The sequence below is a fragment of the Pituophis catenifer genome, unplaced genomic scaffold, assembly GCF_029215685.1.
Source record: "Pituophis catenifer annectens isolate HBS135680 unplaced genomic scaffold, rPitCat1.0.hap2 SCAF_1, whole genome shotgun sequence".
Classification (NCBI taxonomy): Eukaryota; Metazoa; Chordata; class Lepidosauria; order Squamata; family Colubridae; genus Pituophis; species Pituophis catenifer.
This window is the reverse complement of record NW_027256881.1, coordinates 231,630,421-231,655,770: the sequence shown is the minus strand read 5'-3', so window position 1 is coordinate 231,655,770 and position 25,350 is coordinate 231,630,421. Positions and strand designations below refer to the sequence as shown.

Genomic DNA, 25,350 nt, shown 5'->3' with positions numbered 1-25,350 from the left:
TGCTAAGTGAAACATTTGTTAAGTGAGTTTTGCCCCATTTTATGACTTTTCTTGCCACAGTTGTTAAGTGAATCATTGCATTTGTTAAGTTAGTAACATGACTGTTAAGTGATTCCCCCTTGGTTTTGCTTGTGAGGAATGTTGCAAAAGCCGATCGCATGACCCCAGGACACTGCAATCGTCATAAATATGAACCAGTCACCAAGCATCTGAATTTTGATCATGTGACCCTGGGGATGCTGCAATGGACATAAATGCAAAAAATGGTCATAAGTCCATAAGTCACTTTTTTCAGTGCTGTTGTAATTTTGAACGGTCACTAAACAAATTGTTGTAAATTGAAGACTACCTGTACCACACCAAGAGTGATACTCATTTGAATGTACGTTACAATTCAGCTAAGGTTGTTACAGACATAAATCCAGGTAATTGTGTCTCTTATCAATGAAGGTTGCATCTGATTAACCCTGAGCAGGAGAATAATACTTAGAAAGAATATACGTATAGTTCTTTTTCATACTAAATTCACCAGATAAAGAGATGTATTAAGGACCTCTAAGTGTCATGAAAGTTACTAAGCTTATAAAAATAATTAACAGGTGCACTGTGCTTTTTTACAATGATAGGAAAAATATAATTCTTGTACCATCCTGAAGATCTTTGGTTTGATTTCCAAGTGTAAAATTATAATTTTCAAATAGGAAAGAGACGTGCATAAGAACATTAAAATTTAGATAGCAGTGTTGAGTTCAAGAAAAGCCGTGCTCTCAGTATCATTTCAATCTGTTCTCTCTTCTATTTAGAAAAATACACTAATAGTCTTTCTAGTCATATTTATAATCCTTCAATACTTAAGGCACAGGACCAAGTGTGCTGTCACTTTTCAAAATCCGAAGTATCTTTTACAGTTTTTTAATGGTACATAGATAAGCAAAAACACCGAATACCCACACCAGATTTTATTACAAAAGACTTAACATTAATAATGAAGACAGGAGAATAGCTAGGGAAGTATTCTAGAAAAGTTCTCAATAAATAAAAATGGGACACCTTCATGAGTTGGATCAAAATTGATCAGTCAGTTCAAGTAGAAATTCTATTCCTAGTCAAGATTAAAAAAAAATGTCTTATAGCTTCTGTCCTGTGTTATTCTGCAAAACTAAAAGCAAATGAACATTTTAGCCAGCAATGCTACTAACATCTTTTCTTCTTTTCAGCAGAGACTGTTGGATGTTGGTCCATGTCCACCATTAGCATTCCAAAGAAAACTGTCACAAGAACCAACTTCATGAATGACCGTCTTCCAAGATGTTGGACAACAGTACAGCATAACTTCTTCACAATAGGAAAGAATCAGTATATGCACAGACTTGTCATTACAGAAGGTGGTTTATATAGTGTTGGATTCAAAAAAAGAGTTTGTAGGAAGATTTGTGATGGTTGCTTCTAATCTCAGTAAGGCAAGAATCAAATGATATTCCAAGCACACTAAAATCTATTTTCAAAAAGTACTTACAATGGAGTTTACTACTTCATAGTCCCCCAAACCTAAAATATTCCAAAAAAAACCCCGGACAGTTGTATCTGTTCCTCAGATCTTATACATTGTGTGCAGCCTGTAGGAGATGTATCAGTTTCTTACAGTGCCTCGATGTAGGCCGAGGACTACTATATGTAGAAGCCTGAGATTCATGAATGGAAAGCGCTTCCAGTTTTTCACTTGCTTGGAGTGACATCAGTACCTAGAAAGGAAACTAATAGTTATTTGGATATCTAGGGCTGTATTTTCACAAATCAATTCATTCTAAACACCTGGGAAAAAAATCTCCATTTTCAAAGGAATAAAATTCACAAGGGAAGGAAAAAAACCCCACACTATCCTTCCTGAATCTGCTCATCAGCAAAGGAAACAATGGCAAATTTGAAGTGCAACTGTTTATCGAAAAACAATCCGTACAAAACAAGTGCTCTGTTACCAAAGTAACAACCCAACCTCCCACAAGTAAAGCTGTGTAAGAATAATTATTCAAAAGAGTGCAGCAACCCAAAACACCAGAAAGAGTAAACAGAACACCTATGCAGCATCTAACAAAATGGACACCCATGCAATTTAATCAAAAAGCGCTTGACCACTCAACCCACTATAGCATAACCAATATAAGCTATGAAAACAATAACACTACCATACATCAAAAACATCTTAGAAACAACCAACTATTACAAGCACATGGCATCATTGAAGCACACAAACCTACTGAAGTCCTCCAAAACATATTAAGTAAATCAAAAGACTCACTAGGCCAAGAAGAAAAAAAAACAGGAGTCATCTATAGTGTGGAATGTAAGAGCTGTAGCAGCCGCCATGTAGGACAGACAGGCAGAAGACAAGCAGAGCGAACGCAGGTACCCCAACCAGCAGTCTGTGGGAAGACTCCTTAATCTCATAACACATGGACAGACTCGACCATAGTTTCAACTGGTAACTGAGCAGCCTAGAACAAACTAAATTCATAAAAGCTTGGAATTCCTGGAAGCTTGGCATTCAGACAAATCAAGCATCAATAGATACATATAGATAGACCATATTCAGTCATCATTCAAAACATAATAAAACTAAGACAGAAACAAAAATACCAGAATACATCCTTATCAACAGCCAATATCCAGATAAGCAGGATTAATACCAGACAAACAGTTAAGCAGAAAAGAATACCCTAATCTAGAAATTACTAAGTAAAAAAAAAAACACACCCCAACCAACACTGGCAGGGCAAGCTACTGTATATAAACAGGGAACAACCCCCACATTCACCAGCACTGATGAAATTACCTAGATGGGTAATGAAACATCTTTTAAGCAAATAACCAAACTAAGAGAACACCAAGGATTCCATTTTTCCAAATAGCCCCTTTTATTCCCTCCCCAAATTAGCAGTCAGAAAAGCTAGGTGATATATCTTTACATAAAAATCCACTGTATCTCGTTATCAAAACATTTGTGAGACAGGAATTCTTTAAAAAACAAATATCTATCAAACTATATTGAAAATACTTGATACTAGGACTAAACTGCTAAAGGTCCTATGCTTAGCTAACATAAAATTAATTTTACATTCCCAATCACACGTGTTTTGAAAAAAAAATGAATGCTTACTGATGGCTGCTTATTAAGTTAACTGAGAGAGAGGATAGAGAGAGCCAGTCTTAGGTTAATAGAAATCAGGAGACAAAATGAGATTAAATAAACATTCTAGACTTTTCCTTCTCCAGTAGCATTGGGTGCCAGTATTTAAAATGGCATTCTTTAAAACTAAAAAGAACTGTCCAATAGAATACCCTTTCTGGATCCAATGCATAATATTTTAATTCTTGCCTAGTAAATAAAGTTTGAGAAGAAAACGCCTATGCTGCATTGAGGGTCCACACTGAAGTACTGCCAGTCTCCAATCCTTTCCCCACTGGACCAGAGTTCATACTCATCCATCATCGCCCTTCAAAGTTACTGACTTTGTACCTGGTGGATCTTGGATTGCTGACCAATGGAGCGTAAAGCAAAGAGTGCTGCCTCTTGCACAGCAGGATGGGAGTCGTTGCAGGCCGCATCCAACAGAAGTTCAGGTGCTCTGCTCTGGATCAGCAAATCTCCCACCTCCACGGACTGTCGTCCCAAGTTGCCCAGTGCTGAAGCAGCATTGCAACGGGTCCTTGCCTGAGAATCCCCCAGGAGCCGAACGAGCCAAGGCACGGCTCTGTTAAAACCCTCCATTACAGGACCAGCCTGGTAGGCTGCATTACCAACAGCAAAGCTGGCTGAGCAACGCACGTGCTCATCTTCATCTGAAAGACAATCCACCAAAAGTTCCTGCAGCCCAGCCTTGTGCCACAGTGTATGAGGAAATCCTTGTCCATGTCGTAATAGATTGCCTACAAGGCTACAAGCTCTGGCTCGGATCAGGGAATCCTGATGGCGAAGCACGTGGTTCAACAGCTGAGAAGCTGAGTTGGAGTCAATCAGGAGCCTCTGAAGGAAGGGCAAGTGAGCTGGACTGGCCCGGGCTATGTGAGTGAGCAGGGAGAGCAGGTCTGCGGTAATAGTTACCTGATCTGAAAGCAAAATGGCCGACAAAAAAACAATGGCTTGTTCTGAGGTGGCTATTTCCACCACTTGGCCAATGATTCCCTCATCGCTCATTACCAAGCGGCACAAAAGGCTCAAAGGCAACTCAGTCTCTGAGATGGGAAGATGTTGAATGGAGACCTAAGAAAGAGCAGAGGAAGGAGTCCAAGAATGGATCGATATTCTTATGAAGAATGGCATGACGAAATCATATTCCATTTGTTTTCCAAAGATTGAAATTTCTATTTTACGGCAAAAATACAACTTTTCTATGGTTATCTAGGTCATCTTCGCAAGCGCAAGCGCCAGGGAGCAGGATAAAACACAGAAAAAAGAGCAGCCAGGGCACAGATAGGGAACTATAAGGCTATTCCCCCTGACACACACACACCCTTGCAAGTACCTAAATGCTGGAACAGATTTTACCTGGAGTAAATGGGCAGGGATTTGAGAGTCCCTCAGGCTTGCTATGATATATTCCAAAGTTTCTGAGTTTACATCCAGAGCAAACGGGAAACAGAATAGCCGACAGACTTGGAGTACAACAGTGGGCACCAGTTTGGGATCACTGTCCTCCTGCACCTGCCTGGGGAGTAAGGAGAAAAAGAGCAGCAAGTCAGGTATTACCTCGATCAAATTCCACCAGATTTAGTAGATCAACTGCAGTCACAAGCATCAGTGGCTTCAGAAAATGTTAAGGCAAGTGAAATGTTTATGCAAAAGGTTAACAGTAAAGCAGTAACTGCAGTAAAAGAAAGGGCCGTGATGCTATAGCTCAGCGGGAGAAGCTTCCCGTGCAAAAGGGAAGGGCTGCTTCTGGGCCTGACATTTTCATTCAGGAATGGGAAAGGCGCCATCCGTTCAGTGCAGCAGACAGCAGCTGATGGAACAATGGTCTGATTTAGAAGGCAGCAACTTCCCAAGTTCCATCGACTGCTCTCTGGCTTGTCACTGTTCAATTTTAGGGGACATCTTTCAAAGGAGAAAGTGTGTTATTTATTATTTATTGTGCTTCCTGTTCAAAAGGTCTCAAAGTGCCTTACAATGAAAATCCAAAGTTTGATGTAAACACATTCAAAACCTGAACAAAGTATAGAATAATAAGCAATGCCCTGGTAAGAGTACAAGCAGCAATAAGAAATTTAAAATATCACTGCAGAAATATTAAATACCACAGAAGAATATAAATGCCTTTCCCCGCATTCAAAAAATGTAATAAAGAGGATAATGTCTCATTTTTTGCTTTCCTAAATCTTGCCACCTAGCAGCAACAGGGACTAAAGATGCTACCTTTGCTGAGAAGATATTCCAAAATTGGAGGATTACCACTCCAGAAGCCCACTCCCAATTATCCTCTGAAGATGAACTTAGAGGAGACTGAAATCCTGTATATGTTTCATAGAGAGCAAACAAAACATTATGTCAAACTAAATTATCTCAAATTCTTGGTATCTGCAAGAAGAGGGTTATCTGCATCCATTATTTAAATTGTAATTTTTAGGACCTGGAAGTGACATGAGGAAGTGGGATGTTCAGATGGTTCCATATTTGCTGCTGTTGGCATAATACAATAATAAGGAACACAGGGAATATTAATTTGAATATGAGTACAGGTGCTGAAAGTTTGGAATGGGTAAAGACATTAAGAATTCATTATTTTTTTAGTCCAGTAAATTAGAATCTTTAGTGGGAAAACAAATTATGCTGCACATATTTAGAATATTCTCAAAAGTGATCACATTAGGAAAATATCTGGGAATGGGGTGCTCAGATCGTTCCATATTCCCCTGTTGGCAGATATTTCTTGAAAAGCACAGTGCTGAAGAATGAGACCAACATTAGGTGCAGGTATGATTGTTTTGGGTGATGTTAGTACCGGTAGTGCTTGGGTGAATGAAAAGCATGTAGTTTCACAATGCCATTTCCCCCCAAATGTTTTGTTGCATCTTATGGTTGCGTTTACAGAATCGGAATCAGGAAACAGCACTTAGGCCATCGAGTGTAACTCTCTGCTGTGTCTATTTTGTCTGTTCTTTAGGTCAACGTTGGATTGTTGATTACTCACATTTGAGCCAAGTGTTTCAAGAAGCCAGGTTCAAGTAGATTGTTCAGAACTGCCATCATAACACTACTAGGTTGGGCCAGCTGGGAAAGGCACTGGTGAGGTTCTTGGGTAAAGACGAGGAGGATTAAGCTGAGGAAGATCAAGGTCCCTACAGCAAGAGAGAGAAAACATCCCTGATCCATTCACTCAATGCTTTCCTGTCCTTTTTCACTTTAAGGCAGCACCCTTGTCCACGTCTAATATCCAGAAAGAAAGCAAGGACATCCTGACGTTATATAGCCTCTCCTCAGCCTTATAGACTACAATTCCCACATTTTCTCTTCTAATCTGTAGACAGAAGGAAATGATTCCCAAGAGATCAAACTTGACTTTATAACGCAGGGCCCCTTAACTCACCTTGCGGTGACAGCAGGTTCCAATCAGGCACTGGTGGCTCCTGGCCAGCTCTCGGGGTATCACCTTCCATCACTGGCTTCCAAGTGGTCAAGTGAAGCACCATAGCAAAGCGATACCATACAATGCTCCAGAGCTCTGAGGCCACAAATTCTCTCACGGTTGCTGTATCTCCCTAGTCCAAGAGAATCCAGACTCAAACCATCAGGCTGAAGCAGTGGTGAAATCCAATTTTTTTACTACCAGTTCTGTGGGTGTGGCTTGGTGGGCGTGGTGTGGCTTGGTGGGCGTGGCAGGGGAAGAATACTTCAAAATCTCCATTCCCTCCCCACTCCTGGGGGAAGGATATTGCAAAATCTCCATTCCCACCCCACTCGGGGGCCAGCCAGAGGTGGTATTTGCCAGTTCTCTGAACTACTCAAAATTTCCGCTATCGGTTCTCCAAAACCTGTCAGAACCTGCTGGATTTCACTCCTGGGCTGAAGGCAGAAGTTCTTATCCTCTGCTGGCTGAGCACAGATGTTCCCTCTTAAATCTGACACGCCTTTATCAAATATACCACACATATTGGTGTAATCATACAGCAAGCTGTGTTTTCCATTTCTAGATTCTTTTCTGTTTCCTCTCAGTCTTCTGATATTGCTCCCAATCAAAGGATATTTTTGTTAAAAAAAAAAAGGGGGGGGAACATTTAAATGGAGCCTTTTTTCTACTCCTACATGCACAGTGGAACTGGTACAGCACAGCAAAGAAATAATGTAGGTCAATTCTCACTTATTACCATTTGGCAGCAAGCTCTCTTATTTCTTGGATAACTTCTACACACTTAAAAATTCAGAGCAGCTCCTTGTTGGAACAGAGAAGGAAACACATACCTGGCTTAATAGATGTAGCAGCAAAAACAAGAGCCCATCATAGAAGCCAGCTCCCATGGGAGAAGGTAGGTACAGCTGCAAGATAGGAGACAGGTATGTAACAGACTAACATAGAACATCTAAATCACATACTGGCCTCTGTGTTGCATGGCAGGAGCAGTCAGTTCAAGATGTTGCCAAATGAGGAACCTCAGAAGGTCCACCCAATAGTGAGGATGACAAAGAATTACAATTAAACTACCATATTTTTCAGAGTATAAGATGCACCGGAATATAAGTCGCACCTTAGTTTTTGGGGAGGAAAATAAGAAAAAAGCTGATTGGTGGGTATGGTATATTTGGAGAAACACAGGTTTCATCCTACTCTATAAGGGTGTGAATCCATTTACAACCAGAGGCTTCTGTCTTTTATGTGTCCCAAACTCTATATAGTTGGACAGTTACCTCTGCCGGTTCTGCGAGCGCAGAAGCTATATTTGTCAAGGCTTGCTCTGGGTTCAGTTTCACAGACGCACCATACTGGATCAGGTAGGCCAGTAACAATCCTGCAGCACTCTGCATGACAAAAGAGACGTATATAGATAATTTGTCCCGAAAAAGAATTCTATACCAGATTAAAAACTATAGAAACATAAAGGAAAAAAAAAATAGAAGAAAAAATATGAAAAGGTACAGATATTCCTCGATTTACAACAGTTCATTTAGTGACCGTTCGAAGTTACAACGGCACTGAAAAAAGTGTTCTACCCCAGCTACGGACCCCAAAGAACACAGCACACACAAAGTCTGTACAAAACTTAAATTTACTAAAATAACTCAGTCTTTTCCAAACAAAGGCTGTTAATAAACTTTCTTAACAGCCTACAAAAAAACAAAGATAAAGTAATCACAATCTTACTAAGGTTGGCAGAAAGCCCAGAAGCAATTTGCAGAGAATCCAGATGCGAAGGAGAATGAACTAAAGTTGTTCCCTACAAATTGCGTTCCTCCTTAAATAGACTAAGGGAAAGGCTGTTAATAAACTTTCTTAACAGCCTACAAAAAAACAAAGATAAAGTAATCACAATCTTACTAAGGTTGGCAGAAAGCCCAGAAGCAATTTGCAGAGAATCCAGATGCGAAGGAGAATGAACTAAAGTTGTTCCCTACAAATTGCGTTCCTCCTTAAATAGACTAAGGGAATGGCCAATTAGCCCCAAGCCTTCCTCTCGAGGAGACCTCCTCCTGAGGAGCCACTCCTGCCTTTTGGCCACTCTGCGCGCTCGTGCATCGAGAAGAGGCTCCTCCTCTTCGTCCTCTTCACTTAAAGGAGGTTCTGGAGGTTCTGAAGGTCCTGGCTGAATCCCTGCCTCTGGCACCACATCTTCCCCAGCCTCCTCATTGTCTGACTTGAGTGCCAGCTGCACAGGCTGCTGGCGCAGCACCACACCAGCCTCCTCGCTGTCAGAATCAGCTACAATCCGCACAGGCCGCTGACAGGCCACAACAAAAAGTGACTTATGGCCATTTTTCACACTTATGACTTATGTAGGATCCCCATGGTCATGTGATCAAAATTCAGATGCAACTGACTCATATTTATGACGGTTGCAGTGTCATGGGGTCATGTGATCCCCTTTTGCAACCTTCTGACAAGCAAAACTAGGGGAATCCAATTCACTTAACAGTCATGTTACTAATTTAACAGCAGCAGTGATTCACTTAACAATTGTGGCAAGAAAGATTGTAAAATGGGGCAAAACTCATTTAACAAATATCTCACTTAGCAACAGAAATATTGGGCTCAATTGGGGTTATAAGTCAAGGACTACCTATAATAGAAAAGTGAGAAATACTTTTAAAAGGTTAAAGTCAAGTAAAAGGAGAAAAAACAAAAACAAAAATATCTAAAGAACTGACTTCCAATCTCCTTTGCAGCAATTACAAACATAGTTATTACCATTCCCCCACTCCCAAATTATATGAGATTCCCTTCACCCTAGACTGGCTCATCACAGTTCTATCCTTATCTCAGCAATTTCAGACATGTGTCAGTCTGCCATTTTCTCCACACGGAAGACTCCCAAAATTATTTTTATATCTTGAGTAAGAACAGTCTGAAGATCCTCTGACATACAGGGGATATAGAACTGGTAACTACACAATGGTTCTTTTTTCTCCTAAAGTGCAGATACAGTGGCCCTAAAATGATAAACTGCTTTATCTCTCTCTCTCTTTCTCTCCCTCCCTCCCTCCCTCTCTCTTGATTTTCATCCTGAAGAACTAACATCTACAATGCAATGCATTTGGGATTCTATTTTACTTAAATGTCTATAACGAAAATGAATTAACATATGAGCTGTGTCTATGAGGTGGGTGAATTTAAGTAAGAAATTCTAAATCCTTTTCAGTTTCAGCCGGCAGGAATACTCACCAGAATAGAGGCATTTGCTCTGTGGTTGAAAAGCCCCATGGTCACCTTTAACACAATGTCAGACCTGAACCAACATAAATATATATATATATAATTAAAAGAAAAGAACAGATCATATAAACCCCTAATGTTCTTGATGAAGCACTTGCTCAGTGACTAAGAAAATAAGAGAGTACAAGGAATAAAGCATTGGCATTTATTCCATTCTCATGCAGCTTCCACAGCCTCTGAAAATCATGTGAGAACCAGATACACTTTTGAGAATAGTTGTGGTTGGGTGTTGGTGAACGATCTGTCACCGAAAACATTGTGGGGAGTCACCTTAGACAGGTCGTCATCATTTATCCAGTGGAAAAGGTGCTATGGATGCCTACCCCATGAGAGGTCAGAATGGCTGGGACCCATAGAATACCATTCTCGGTAGCAGCTTCTCTTCCTGAAATTATATATCTCCAGAAGTAGGGTTGCCTCCTCACTCTCTTAATTAATGAAGACTTTCATCTTCTACAGTGAATTTAATCAGAAAGCTTTTTACTAGGCAGCGACTTTTAAATGATAACTATTACATTGTTTGATTGTAATGTTTCTGTTTCGGGCTGTTTTTAGTCTATACACTGTAAATCATCTAGAATTGTTGAAGTACAGTCCATACAATTGTTGGTAATCTATCAATCCAAAACATGTGACTTCTAGAAGAAGACAATTTACAAGGTTATGTGCAAAGAACATAAAAATAATCCACTGTGTTCTGGTGCTATGAAATGATAGCGGAATCACTGTTGCTTCAGTAGAGTGACTCCAGAATATCCTTATTTAACGAAGTTCCATTGAAGGAACTTCAAAGATTGAAGTTATTTCCCAAACCTGTAATACCTAGGTTAGAGGATGATCTTGGATTAAATTTAAGATATAATCCACAACAGACCAGCATAGTCATCACAAATCAAATGCTTCCAAGCCTGACGGTCAAATCTAAGAATTCATACATTCCTGGGAAAAAGGTGTGATATTTTCAATTCTCAGAAGTGCCAATTTTTATTTGAACTCGATTGTCATTTTTGGAGAAAAGTGCTGTATTTATTCTCTGCCTCCACTTTTGCTCTTTGTTTAAAAGAAGTTCATTACGCCCACTCACATTTCACTACACGCAAGAATTACTTGTGTTTGCTTGCCCAAGAAGAGAGGTTTTTTTAACTTTTATTTTTATATGCCATTTTTTAAAGAGTCCTCAAGTGGAATTTTTATTGAAAGAAGAATGAGTGGCACAATGTTCTCCTCTGAAAGCTATCAGAAGCCACTTCACATAGAAAGAAAAGAGAATTCCTAAATTCCCAAAGATTGCACTTGCCCTGCAGAGTTATAAAAACTCTCAAAGGTCTGTAAATCAGAGAAATAAAACCTATTGATTTCAGCAATATTTCCTCACATGCTGATGGATGCCCTCTTTCAAACAGTTACAAATGAATCTGAGGTTATTTTAGCAAATATTACAGAGGATGTTTGCTTATAAATTTACAGTGTATGGCAAACATTTCTCATTGTTGTAAATGGTCTTTTGTTTTATGTGATGACAGAATATTCCTTTAAAGCAAGGCAAATGAAGAATTTAAGGATTTACAGAGCATGCCTTGTGGAAATAACAATTGTTCATTTTCTTGCTGTAATTCAACACTAATTTCTGCTAGCCCCCACCCCCTTCTTAATTTGGCTTGGAAACCTCTGAAAGGCCAGAGCTACAAATCAGCTTCCCCACTTTTTGGTGAGTTACAGGCATTCCATAATATGACTAAATGTTTTCCATCTACCTGTTGGCATTTTTGCAGAAGATATTTAAGACTGCAAACGGGAGACCTGAAATCGAGTAGCTACATTTTAGGCATTTTGCTGCTAACTTTCATTTGATTCATTTTTAAAAGCTTTGCTCAGGTACTTACTGTGGTAGTAGGATCTGGCACTGGAGCAACATCAGGGAGATAAGCCTCAATGAGGCTTCAACAGCCTGGACTCGTGCAACTTCAGGCAGCAAGACCTTTTAAAGACACAAACCTTAGTTTTGAAAACCTTCACTTTTCTAAGATCTAGTCCACATGAAGCCCATTTAGTATTCCTTCTGTACTATTTCATGGCTGCCTCAATTCTTCTTTTCCCTGTCATCTCCTACTGTCTCATCCTTTTTACCTCATTACTTTCTCATCCAGACTGTTTCTGGTTGTCAGTTTATGAACTTTCAAAACACTGAGAAGTTTAGTTTTGCCAGTTAATGGATGAAAGAGGCGATGGGAAAAGCTCCTAGAAAAAAAAAACACTGCCAGTCAGAATTGACAGTGCTAAACACTATGGCCTGATCCCTAACAGGACAAAAGGCAGTTACTTGCTTTTTCTCCTCATGTACAAAATATAATAGTCTTTGACTTAAGGATCTGTATTTGTAAACAGGCAGCTCTCTTTCTAATTGAAGAATGAAAGGAAATTGAATACCTTGCCCTGCAGGTGGCAGATTAGGAAACTCAGGAATTCTGGAGTTGCTACGCGATGGCACAGAGCCTGATTGACATGGCAGCAGGCATACAGAACCTAAGCAATGGAAAGTCAAAACAACACTGAACTGGTGAAATCTAATCCCTCTTTTCCCCAGTTGAAAGAGGAAAAAAAGGAATACATACCACAATGAGTTGCAAATTAAGATCAAAATGTCAAAATGTTACCTTTAGCCCACTCATAGAAGAAGTAGGACACATAGTGGTTGAGAGAAGACATGGAAGCAGTCGGTCATCTTTCTTGGCGAGCTTTTCACCTATTTGCTGGGAAATCTGCATGAAAACCACAAGAGAAACCCTCGGTCAATTGACTAGCTAAAAGGGAAAAATGAAAGCAGCAGGAGCAACTCTTCCAGCAGTATTAGACGACTGGATTTAGAGGTTGAGTCCCGTTCTGTAGGATTTTATGGCTACTTTAGCTTGCTTTCACATCATAAACGACAGGATTAAATATTAGTCCCTCTCCAGACATCACAAGCTCAGATCAGAGATATAGCAAGGATGTAATTCAGCAAGACTGGTTTGGCTACTACCGTGTTTCCCCGAAAATAAGACCCTGTCTTATATTTTTTTGAACCCTGAAATAGGCGCTTGGCCTTATTGCCATGCACTCAAAAGCCCGATTGGGCTTATTATCAGGAGATGTCTTATTTTGGGGGAAACAGGGTAGTAACATTACTATTAGTAGCATTAATTTTTTCCCCCTTCCATTCAATTGTTTCATCCCTGCAGTTTCATTGGCAATGTTTCCCAGAAATGATTTGCCATTGCCTCCTTATTTATTTTATTTATTTATTTAGAAGATTTATATTGCCACCTATATGCATATGGCGACTCAAGGAGGCTTACAAAGATACAAAAACACGATATAAAAGAAATAAAAAATAACAAAAAGAAAAATAATAAATAATAAAATAATAGCTCTCCACACTAGTCCTTCCTAGGGCTAAGAGAAAGTGACTCTCAGGAGGAAGGTCACACAGTTGGCTTTGAGCCTGAGGTGGGACTAGAATTCTGGGACTCTTGGATTCCAGGCTAATACCTTAAACCACTAGACCAAACTGGCTCTCAATTTTATTAATGCTAAGTACCATTGCAATGCTGCCAAGCAATGCATTGTAGGCAGTAAGTTTTCTCTCCACTGATATCAATATGGTCCACAGGGCCAGGAAGCAACACTTTCACTGCAGTTGATGCCAATGATATTACAGCCTCTGCTGCTTTAATAGACCGCGTTGCCAACGGCTGATAAGTATACGTGCAAAGTCAACTCACACCTGCTTTTTGGCCTTTTGATGTGTGAGGTGCCCTCCTGGGATGCCACAGGATGCTGCCAGGGCTTCTGTAAAAGCAGCTGCCAAGCATTGACACCGCTCATGTGCTGGCTCAGCTGATTTTGAAAATACTGCTAGTAAGGAACAAGAATATAATAGAAAGATTACATGTATACAAAATAAATCCTTTTTATAATTCCCTGCTTTGGTATCTTAAAACGGTGCAAAAGTGAGGTAAGTCAACTAGTTCTGACATGCTGCTAAGCCTCATGCCCCTGAAGAAAAGTTTCATTCTCTAACAATCGAAAAATGATTACTGCAAATTCAGAATTCTTTTGCTTGGCATAGTTCACCTTAATTTCCCTTTCTCTTACTATTCACACAGATATCTGTTACTGTAGAAGTTTAATTTGAATTTGAAAATAAACCAGTGAAATGGCTAGTGTATAAATTAAGAAAAGAGAAAAAAAAGGGTTTTGAAATGTCAAGAGGGAGATACTATATCAATGGACAATGTGGCTATACAAACAAACTTTTTTAAAATCAGTGTTACTCTTAACTTGTACAAAGGATCTGATATTCCCTTGGAATAAAAGGATGATTATTTAAAAAAACAAAATTTACCAAATCTTACAGAGAACCAAAGACAGATTAGGAATGGACCTGTAACAATAAGTAAAATTTCTGAATTTATAAAAAATATTAAACCAGGGAAAGTAGCAGGACCAGATGAATTACCAGGTTCTTAGTACAAATGCTTTGAACATGAACTTTTATAACCCCTCCAAAATATGATAAATTCTATACTATGAGGAGGAGATTTGGGAAAAGGCTAATATAGCGTTAATACGTAAAGAGGGATGAGATTTAACTCCAGCAACCAATATTATTGAATAGCAATAATAAGTTATTTACATTTATTTCAGCAGACAAATTGAAAATAATTATGGAAGAAGTTATTCATGAAGACCAATGTGGATTTTTTACTTAAAAAGACAATTAAAAGATAATATTGGAAAAGTATTAGACATCATAGAGTACTTGGAACAGCATATTGAAAAACAAGCTCTGCTAATTTTTAGAGACAGAGAAAGGCTTTGATAATTTAAATTGGCCTGTTTATGTGAAGTTTTAGAAGATAAGACCTTTGAAGATAATTTTATAAAATGGGTAAAATCAATTTATACTTCACAGAAAGCACAAATGGAGATTTAACAATGTCAAAGGAAACAAGACAAGGCTGCCTATTATCCCTTTCTCGTTTATCTTGGTTCTTGAAATTTGGAATAGAGATATAAGGCAAGATGAGAGGATATTAGGTGTACAAATTAAAAAAGAGGTTTACAAGTCGAGAGCTTTTGTAGACGATTTATATTGGTATTGGAAGATATTTTAAACGGCATTGAATGATGCGATAGAATGTTATAGGCCAGTTTCACAAGACAAAAGAGGTGCATTCCAGAAAGTAAGACGCATTTTAGTTCAAATAGTTGGTGTGAGAGAAAGAGGGTAAAGACAGCCCCTCTTTAATAGTTCTCACAATAAATGTTTGATGTAAATAGTAGAGTCCTTTAGTTTGGCAAGGTTCTGTCTATAGGTGTGGAACAATACTGAAATCTGCTTGGAAGAATCACTATGTATCTTTCTTGGTTTTCGGTCTGACGATCAACAATGAGAAAATTTAAAAAATTTGGTGCATTAGTTAGCTTTAAGATTAATAAACTGAAGACAAAGAAACAAACAAAATATGAAAATACAGGATCAAATAGAACTGATGAACAAAACAGTATTCAATATTAGAAAAAATGTAAAACATATGGAGGTTTATTTGATAAATACAAATTGTATTTTGTTTCAAAATAACTATGTTAAGACATGGAATGAAATTAAAAAAAGATAAGCTAAGATGTTAAAAGCTACAATTGTCTTTGTTGAGGAGAATCAGGCTTTATTGGGGCATTTTCAGTGAAGTTCAGGGCAACAAGATAAAGTATAAGCCCAGACACCTCATAATGAGAACGTATTTTATTTGTTTAATCTACATAGATACCCATCTCACATAAGTGGGTCTGAGTGGCTTAAGTAAATTTAAGTATTCATTTCTATTCCCTGTAAATAGTAATGCAAACAAATTTGATTGCACTACGTGGAACATCAATATCACATCTGCTATGTGTACTCTAATTGGATCAGAGCACACAGGAGAAAAATATGGTAAGAATTATGTGAGAATATAAGAGAAATATCATGCTTGTAAGCAGCCATCAATTAAGAATAAGAGAAAGTTCTGATGGAGAAATCTAATGGCCAATTTGTAGCATCCTCAAAATACGAGGAGGCCAGTCTCTTTGCCACTGCATCCATTACCTCCTTGAGCTGAGTGCTCAAAGCTTGCACCCTGGTAGAATGCATCCAGAAGGGTTTGATGATCTTTAAGCAAGCTGGTGTAGAAAGTGTTGGAGACTGATGGACAGGTACGATCCATGCTCTCACATAAATGGGTAAAACACTAAAGGAAGGAAAAAAGGGCAAATATTACAATGCTGATGAAGCAGATTTAAAGGTGGATAGAAGGAATAATACCCTAGGCCAAGCTTGGCTGTCTCAGGAATTCTGGGAGTTGAAGTCCACAGGTTGTAAAAGAGCCAGATTTGCCCACCCCTGCCCTAAACCAACACAGGGAAGCTGTGCTGCTAAAATAAGATAAATATACTCTCCCTGGGTCCATTAGCAAAGCTCACATATTGCTTGGTGGCCAAATGGGTTGAATGGTGGAAGGTGGGGGGAATGTAGGACCTAGGGAGCACCAACCTCTTGGAAAAGCAGGAGGAAAGGGTCCCATGTCCCAGGTAGACCAGATCCGGAAACAGACTCCATAAGTTTATTGAGATAGGCTATAATAATAGGTTATTGCAAGTCTACCATGTTTTCCCTTCTTTCCCTCTTATACCTCAGGGAGTCTGGGGTTGGGTGAGGGCTACTCTGACTTTCTTTATAATGCTCTCCTGTCTCTCTGGATATAACACATGTGTGTTCTACAACTGGGGTTTTCCTCATGGCCTCTGGATTCCTTCTCTAGGACCATTTCCCTGATTACCTACATTAAGGAAATAATATTACATGAAACTTAGATTCAATATGCCACATGTTGAAAAATATGCTGGAAAACTGAGACTTGAAAACATCAAGCTTTCAAATCCTTTCCTTAAGATTTATAATGTGGTATGATTTTTACAAACAAATCCATATGGGTAAGTTTGTCAAGGCTTTTAATCATGGAAGATATTTAGAAACTCCATGTCCAGACACATTACGCTACTGAATATCAAGGACCAAGAAGCAGAAGTGCAAGAGGGTTATCCATTTTTTTTTTTGACTTTTTTCTGACTCTGCAGGACTTTTTTTAAATCAGATTTAAAGTTAAGTTAAGATTTAAAAAAAGCTGTCCTATACACAGAATTCAATAATTCTATAATGGCTTCTAATTACATGAAGCTATATTCCTTAGCTGAGGAGAGCCTTGAGGGATGAGTGTGTCAGCATGCATATGGATTGGGGTAACAGATGATGAAGCTGAATGAGGAGGAGAAGGAAAGAGCCAGCAACAGAATACAGCTGGATAAATTAAAAAAAAAAAAAGATCAGGTAAGGCATGGATACTTACCATGAGGCTTTGTTCTCTCAGCCTGCTTTCTTGATCTGTTGGTTGAGTCAGTAGTGTGGGTAGCAGAGTTAGGAAGTGACTGGCAGACATGTAAAATTCCTGCAAACTAGAAAACCATTTGTGTTTATGATTTAAGACGTAAGAGCTAAACTCTGAAACCCCACCACAGCAACTCAGTTTTCTCCATTCTCTAACTAGTTCAATTCCTGCAGTATAGGGGCTTCTATTTGGAGACATTATTTGCCATGCCTTGCTTTTTTTTAAAAAAAAAAAAAGACATAGCAGGAGAATAGAACCACCACTTATTCAGACATACCCATTCATTCTGTGATTCAATGTTGCCTGCCCCTATTCTGCTGAAAATAGTATTACAACTTATTTTGCCTTCTTATTCTTATCCTGCAAGTTTCTTACCTTTGCTTTTCTTTATCTTTCTCCTGGTTGAAATCACTGGCAAAGAAGGCTAACATCACAGCAATTAGATCTATTAGCAGTGTAATATGCCATGGCTGCTGTAGGACAAAGAAAAGAATGCACATTCTGAAAATTGTCTAGGGATCTCCAAAAGATCAAGGAATATCTCAGTGAATTCTGCAGAAATACTGCTGAATTTTGTGCAAGATGCAGACCATACAAATGCAAAAAAGCAAGGAAACAAGGAAGCAAGGAAGGAAGCAAGGAAGAAAAAGAAAGAGAGAAAAAGAAAGAAAGAAAGAAAGAAAGAAAGAAAGAAAGAAAGAAAGAAAGAAAGAAAGAAAGAAAGATTTGTCTAGACAAAACTATCTTGCATGACTGTGAGGCTCCTGCAGCATTGAGATAAGTTTCAGGCAAATGTGATGCCTTAGTATGAAATTTCAGTTCTAACTTGAAACAAATCTGCTGGCTTTCTTGATTGTTCATGTGTACTTTAAATGCAAGACAGCAGCTATGGAAAACTTGAGCAAAATGAAACCTTCCACAAGTCAACTGATGAGGTTAGCCATAGTACTATTCTCTCTAATTCCCTGCTGTTCTTCCCACCAAATTCTGTGTTTCAAATACTCCAATACTGCTATCAACTTTGGGTAAATTAAGTGCAATAAATATGATCTTTGTCTTTTAAATCAAACATAAAAATGCCAGTTTAAATTATGCTCATATAAAACCCCCCAAACAAACACATATAGCAAAATGATCCACCCAGATCATTTTTCTGGAATTGAGCTGATTGTTTAAATAATACCTCTTTCTTACCTGCTTGATACGGGAGCTCTCTAAGATGTCCCTCACTAGATGCATCACAAAATGGGATAGGTCTATATCCCTGCAGAAGGTGTATAGTAGTTCTGAATTACATCGTGTACTTAACAAGTTGCAAATGACATGAAGAACAGGACGAAGATGGGAAGCACCCTCAAGCATTCCTTCTAAGACCTATAAAAACACATTAGAAACAGAAACATTCCGTAAACTACCAGCCCCTAAAGTGCAACATTTTACAGTTTATTCATTCTAGTCATACTGTCTTCAATAATATGCACAACAATCACTAAGTTCACTCAATATACCTTGTACAGTCATTTCCCCCAGAATCAATGGCATGTTCCGGCTTAGCTTTTAGACTCCCTTGACCCCTACAAGAACTCTGACTTTCTTGACTTTGACTTTCTTCAACTCTTAAAGATTTACTTAATCCTTCAATTTTATGCCTCACCAGTTCCTAGGAGTAATAGCTAAATGGCCAAAATTGCCAAAGGGGTCTGACCACAGAAGTGTATTTTCGCTTAAGTCCTCATCTCTTTTCTCTAAAGTGCATGTAGTTTAATTTTTGAAGAAATAGTTCCTAAAACATATCTAGTGTTCTTTGACATTTTGTACATCTCACCTGCTGACCAGAATCCTGCATTCGGGTACGGATGCGCTGCACAAAATCAGGGTCTCCCAGAAGACTCAATGGGGCAGAGAGCTGTACATTTGCAGGATCTGTGGCATCAATTAGCTGCTGCCATTCTTCATCACTATCCAGCTCCTACAGAAAAAGAATGTGTCCCACAAGGGCCACAATGTCCTGGAAGTCAAGAAAAAAATGTCTTTGCTATTATGCAAAGTGCTAAGGTATACAGACATATGCTTACCTCAGTTTCCAGATCTACAGTGTTGATGCTACATCTGTCTCGTGCTTCTGGTCCACCATTTGCTGGCTTCCCCTTTGGGAATTCCCGGTCGTAGTCATGTGTAATTCTGTTCTCCCTACCCATGAAGAAGAAAGATGAAGACTGAAGTAAGACTGCACAGCAGAGAGCTGTTCTTTCCTTAAATCCAATACCTAATTCTCACCGAGGCGTAGGGGGTGGCTCTGCTTGCTCCCATTCTGATCCTTGGTTTTCTAGAACACAGGCCCTCTGTTCTCCAGAACCAGAAGACGCCTGATGCCTTTCTCTGGGATCTGCCTGAACTGGGCAGGTTTTCCATGGAAGGCCCTGGCCTTCCTTAGCTATTTCTCCTTTCAAAAGAGGCTTGGATTTCTCGCCCACCTGTAGTAGAAAAAAAATCACGTTACATTACTGTAGCGGCCTGAGACTCACTATATCAAAAGGACCTTTCCCAAGGATTATGTGCTATCCATTTCACCTTTTTCTGAGCCTCCTGGGCCATCTTCTGACGTGCCTTCTTCAAAATCTTTGACTGACCACTGTGAGGGGCCAGGAAATTTGCCTGTTGGTCTTTCAGAGCCTGTAATTCAGGGGTCAATTTGCTAGTGAAAGGGTTTGTAACAGCCTGTTCTGTTGTGTCATTGATCACTGCAAAGAAGGATCCAGGTCAGTAGCCAGATTTTGATGGACTGCATACATTAAAGCAGATACAAAAGCAAGATTGAGGGGGAGATGGTAGAAAGAAAAGCACCATACTTACCTGTCACCTGTCCAGCAATGAAGGGATGATAGAGTAGCTCTGGCCAGGATAGACGCTGACGAGGATCCTTCATCAGGAGACCTTGCAAGAAACTCTATAAAGTAATGTAACATATGAAAGAAGCTCTCCTGATTAAACTGGTAGGCATGACTAATGTTTCTCACTGATCTTGACTGGATGAGTCTCTGTAATCCAACCATATATGAGGCTGTCATCAGCACAAGACATCTTGGAATGTTATTTTTGTTTCCACGTTTAAATTTACAGTTCTCAAAGTTTCAGGCAAACTGTAGCTAAAATATTCTGCTGGTTTCAGCAAAATATTGTGCAGAAATATTCTTTAACAGACAAATACACTTGCAAAATATGTATTTCATCTCCCTACCAAGAAACTAGGCAGGACCCAAACCAGTAAGAAGGAAGAGGTTCATATATTTGGAACTGTTTGAAATAGCAACAAACGTTAGTTTATAATGGCAGTGCAAATTTTAATAACCTGGGTAGCATCAAATCTATGTACAGCGGTAGCTTGAAGTCAAGAATTAACAGAGGCAAATCTTTTAAAATACTTTTTAAAGTCTTCATGTGGGCTGAACACAGATAGTGAATAGTGAAAGAAAGAGAAGAAACCATGTGAGGGAGCAAAGGGCCAAAGAGAATATAGAAAATGTTGAGTGTAACAGGGCACAGGACTAAAAATTCTAGGACAGTGGTTTCCAATCTTTTTCATCTCATGCATGGCATACTACAAGGTGTTAACATGTGTGGTTGCACATTTTATAGGCGGGACTTCCAGGTCACAAAACTTAAAAGCCCGATTATGTCACAGGTTGCTGGAACCTGGAAGGAGACTTGGAGTAAGTGTGACCCATGTGATGTCACAGAGATGGGGTTCTGGCTGTGCAGTTCCACAACACTTTCCAACATTTCTTTGTGGCTCACTGACATGGCAACCTTGTAGACTTTTTGTGGTACACCAATGTGCCATGGCATAGAGGTTGAAAAGCACTGCTCTAGGAGAAAAAAAAAGAACACGTTTTCATGTCTATGGAGATTCTCAGTTATCCAGGTCATGGTTGTCCCAAAGGTGCTTTTTCAAGAGGCAACTGGACTTTCTGGCCTTCATATAGAAATCAACCTTAATCTTACTAAGTGGAGCGGGGGAAAAAAAGTGCTACCTTGAAGTTGGGGCTCATGTTTTTTGGCCACTTGACTGGGTCTTTGATGATGAGGCTGACCAATTGGAAGATGCTATTGGTGTAGAAGGGCGGAGTCCCCACGTACAGTTCATACAGAATGCATCCCACCGACCAAAGGTCAGCCGTGTGGTCGTATGGCTTCTCTTCCACAAGCTCAGGAGACATATAAAGTGGGGTCCCCTTGATAGATGTCAGTACCATGGTTTGAACGCTCATTGCCCGGGCAAACCTTCCAGAAAAGGGGGAAAAAAAACACAACCAAGATTTTTCAGTGCTTAGATCAGGAATTGAAAATGGAGGGAGATCATTAAGGTACCTACCCAAAATCACAGAGTTTGATCTCGCCTCCTTTTCCTAAAAGGATGTTCTGAGGTTTCATGTCACGGTGTAGGATCCGGTGGGAATGCAAGTAATAGAGTGCAGAAATCAGCTGAGCAGCAATAATTTGCACCTGAAAGAGAAATTGCAATCCTAACCCTGAGAAGAGGCTTACTTACTTACTATTCCGAAAACTTCTCCCAGTTTGAGTATAACCCCTTCATACCTTTTATATTCTCTGATGATGATGCTTAATTTTGAATGTAGTATCTTCCCCAAGAAACTATAAAAACATACTCTACCTATATTACCCTATTTGCAGGCCAAGCATGCCCTCCTAATGAAAGGCTTGCTCTCAAAGTATACTGCAGTATGGTTTTTGGGGGGATTTGGTATAAGGAAGGAGCTTGAGATCACAGAATGTAGAATCCGTTAATGATTCTTCTCTCCATCGAAGGATGTCCAAATTCAACCATGAACACTACCTGGCAAGCATATGCTTGAAGATACATAGGCTGAGTTCATTATTTATGAATCCCAATCAGATTCTATTAACTACTGAACTGTCATCAAAATTATTATCATTTGTTCTAGTATTTTTCCTGGTAAAAGAGAGATGAATGAACAGTATTTTCTTGGTCCTCATTATTTATATTTTGAGGGCTGTGACAATTATTCCTCTCTTCAGTCTTGTGATTCCCCATTCATTCTTTGTAGATGCAACAGCATGGGGCACATGACCTAAGAAGATCAGTCCTCTATACTGCTATTACAGTATTATTCCCACTCTGTAATATTTCTCAGCTTGGGCACCTATTTCTCCAGTCTAACTCTGCAGTTACCTGTTCCTCAGGCAAGTTCCCATCATCTTCAAGGATCTGAAAGAGCTCTCCTTCAGCATAATCTGTCACCACAATCACCTAGCAGTTAAGAACCAGAAAAGTAAGCCAATATAATCATTCACAAAGAAGCACAGGGAAAGAATACAGTAATACTATGACTAACGTTTCTGCACTGAGCATAAATCTATGATAAATTTTTTTTTATTGCAAAAGTTTTACAATTACATTTTCACCCCTTTTTTCCCCCCCCACCACCCACCCCAAACTTCCCAACCTCCCTAACCCTCCCTAACCCTCCCCTCCCCCCAGACTTCCACACAATATACTCATATCTGATACAAAACCCCCCTTAGTATAAAACTTGAACCCCTCCCTCCCCCTTATAATTTCTCTTTTTATCTTCATTACATTAAAATATTTCTAATACATTATTTTCAAATAAAAGCTATTTGATACTTCCTAGTTTGATATTTGTTCTGAACATATTCTATCCACTTTTTCCATTCCCATTCATAAGTCTCTTGTGAACAATCTTTTAAATATGCTGAAATCTTCGCCATCTCTGCAAAACTGGCCATCTTCAAAGTCCATTCCTCAATAGTGGGCAAAGCTTCGTTCTTCCAGTGTTTACCTATCAACAATCTTGCTGCTGTTATCATATGCAATATCAATTTTGTTTCACCCAATGTAAAACCCTTAACTATACCCAATAAAAACAATTGTGGAGAGAATTGAATTTTTTTCAAGACATTCTGCATGAATCTATGATAATTAACAGCTACAGAATGACTGTAAAGTCTTATAACATTGAAAACATTGCAGGACCGTTTTGAGAAATGGAATCAGAAGTTAACATCAATAATGTCAACTGCAATCTTTTTTGTAGGGATAGACTATGTCCAAAAGATGTTTCTGAGGAAATGGCAGAAGAGGAACAAGTTTTATCTGAGAAGATAGAGACAGAATTGAAACTGGAAGTGGATCTACAAATGACATGGAAAATGATGTCTCATCAGACATCAAAAGAAATAGTTTGATGTTTTAAAAATCAAAAAGGAATTATACAAGTAAAACAAGAGAATGTTCTATATAACATTTATATATTGGATTTACAAAAGAAGTTTACTAAAGCTTAGATAAATTTTGTGAGAAGGGGCAAAAAAGAAATGAAATCAATTTTATGACATTACTTGAATGCACTAAAGATTAAGATTGTTAGAAGTAAAAGAAAGGAATATAAAATTGATTTAAAAAAAAGTCTGGATAGTGGACATTGCAGTACCTAGAGACAGCAGGAAAAAAAAAAGAAAGAACTAGAGAAAATTGCAAAATATAATTGTGACAAGAGAAAGCAAAAGAAGTACCAGTAGTAATAGATGCCTTGGGCAAAATTCCAAACATTTCCAACCCCACTGACATTGACAAAATCACCATTAGTCAATTGCAAAAGGGAGCTTTACTCTGAATCCCATTGAGAAACCTACTAGTAGCCATTCCCAGATTTTTACAAAAGGAACATACTGTAATTCTCAGTTTGGTTGAACAAAATGAAATGGCTTTATTGGGAAGTGAAAGAGATTGGAGAAGGTCTAGATACATTGATTTGATGGCATATAATCCATCAGAAACGGCTTTAAAGATGAGCAGTGCACACTTTATCCTATCTCTCCTACACTTAACTTTAAAATAGTTTTGCCAATATGTTTTCACCTCTTTGTCAGTTTCAAAACTGTCAAGCATCTGGACAATGTTGGGATGATGAAGTCCCCTCATGATCTCAATCTCTCGTTGCAAATTCTTCAGCTCTTTCTGAGATCGGCCCACTTTAGGAATAAACTTCAAGGCCACAATCTATAATGTTTTAAGAAAAGAAAAGGCTGGGGAAACATGCTAAATCACTATTTGGCTTCTTTCCTATTTTTTTTGTCAAATAATTTTTCTTTCCCAATTATGTCTGGATTAATAACCCATAATAAGATTTCTTTGACTTTGATTTTGCATGTTATGGAAGCCCAGATAATTGTGGCTTAGTCAACAAATCAGTGCTAATCATAATGTGAACACAATCTATTTGTAGAACAACCCCCGCTGAACATTCAGTCAATTATCACCTTCCTCTTTTGCTCTTACTTGTGCGCTATATTTGCGACGTCCTTTATAGACTTTCCCAAAAGAGCCTTCTCCAATCATTTCCAACACATGATACCTGTCCATGATTAGTATGTATGGAAAGGGATGAGTGCATAACCTGTGTAGAAACAGAAACTTAGCTCTTGCAAGTTGAGTCGTAAGTACTTCCCTCTGCTACACTCTCGAATTGACCTCTTTTCTTCTCTAATAATTTTCTCACATTTGCCCTTTTCTCTTCTGGATTTTTCATAATTCAGAAGTTGCCTCCATGCCAAATTATGGTATATTACACACACTTTAGATTCTTCCTGTAACATGGAGCTTATTAGATCTTTGCTGAGCAATATTGGCATTACTAAATTTCTCTATAAACTAGATTTTGCAAGAATATCTACCTCTACTTCAATTAACATCAGTGAAAATATACAACAAGGTCTCTTCTCTGGCTTACATTTGGCTCCTTTTTCTCACTGCTCACTAAAGTCTGTTCATTATTATATACACCATATCTTTCTAACCTTTGTTTGGAAACCTTTTGATTTGACAGTGTCTCTCCGAGTTTCTAGAAACTTCATTGGGCTCCAGTGATTTCCATTAACAGTCCTAAAATACAAGACAAATGCCATAGGAT

General features: G+C 38.8%; 1 protein-coding gene across 1 annotated transcript; it reads right to left on the bottom strand.

Annotated features, from left to right (window-relative positions):
* Positions 1-944: 944 nt before the first annotated feature.
* On the bottom strand, positions 945-25,319 carry STK36 (serine/threonine kinase 36). Its single transcript, XM_070957140.1, has 27 exons — positions 25,238-25,319; positions 24,720-24,837; positions 24,300-24,440; positions 22,590-22,667; positions 21,750-21,880; positions 21,409-21,658; positions 20,231-20,324; positions 19,949-20,118; positions 19,655-19,851; positions 19,453-19,567; positions 19,203-19,346; positions 18,572-18,751; positions 17,753-17,850; positions 17,339-17,444; positions 16,042-16,183; positions 13,678-13,808; positions 12,569-12,673; positions 12,342-12,437; positions 11,798-11,892; positions 9,864-9,927; positions 7,895-8,005; positions 7,451-7,525; positions 6,579-6,750; positions 6,183-6,330; positions 4,544-4,703; positions 3,515-4,258; positions 945-1,742 (listed from the first exon to the last, which is right to left on the bottom strand). Exons 2-27 carry the CDS (start codon positions 24,801-24,803, stop codon positions 1,599-1,601), a joined length of 3,975 nt encoding a protein of 1,324 aa, XP_070813241.1. The 5' UTR covers positions 24,804-24,837; positions 25,238-25,319; the 3' UTR covers positions 945-1,598.
* Between the last annotated feature and the right edge of the window lie 31 nt (positions 25,320-25,350).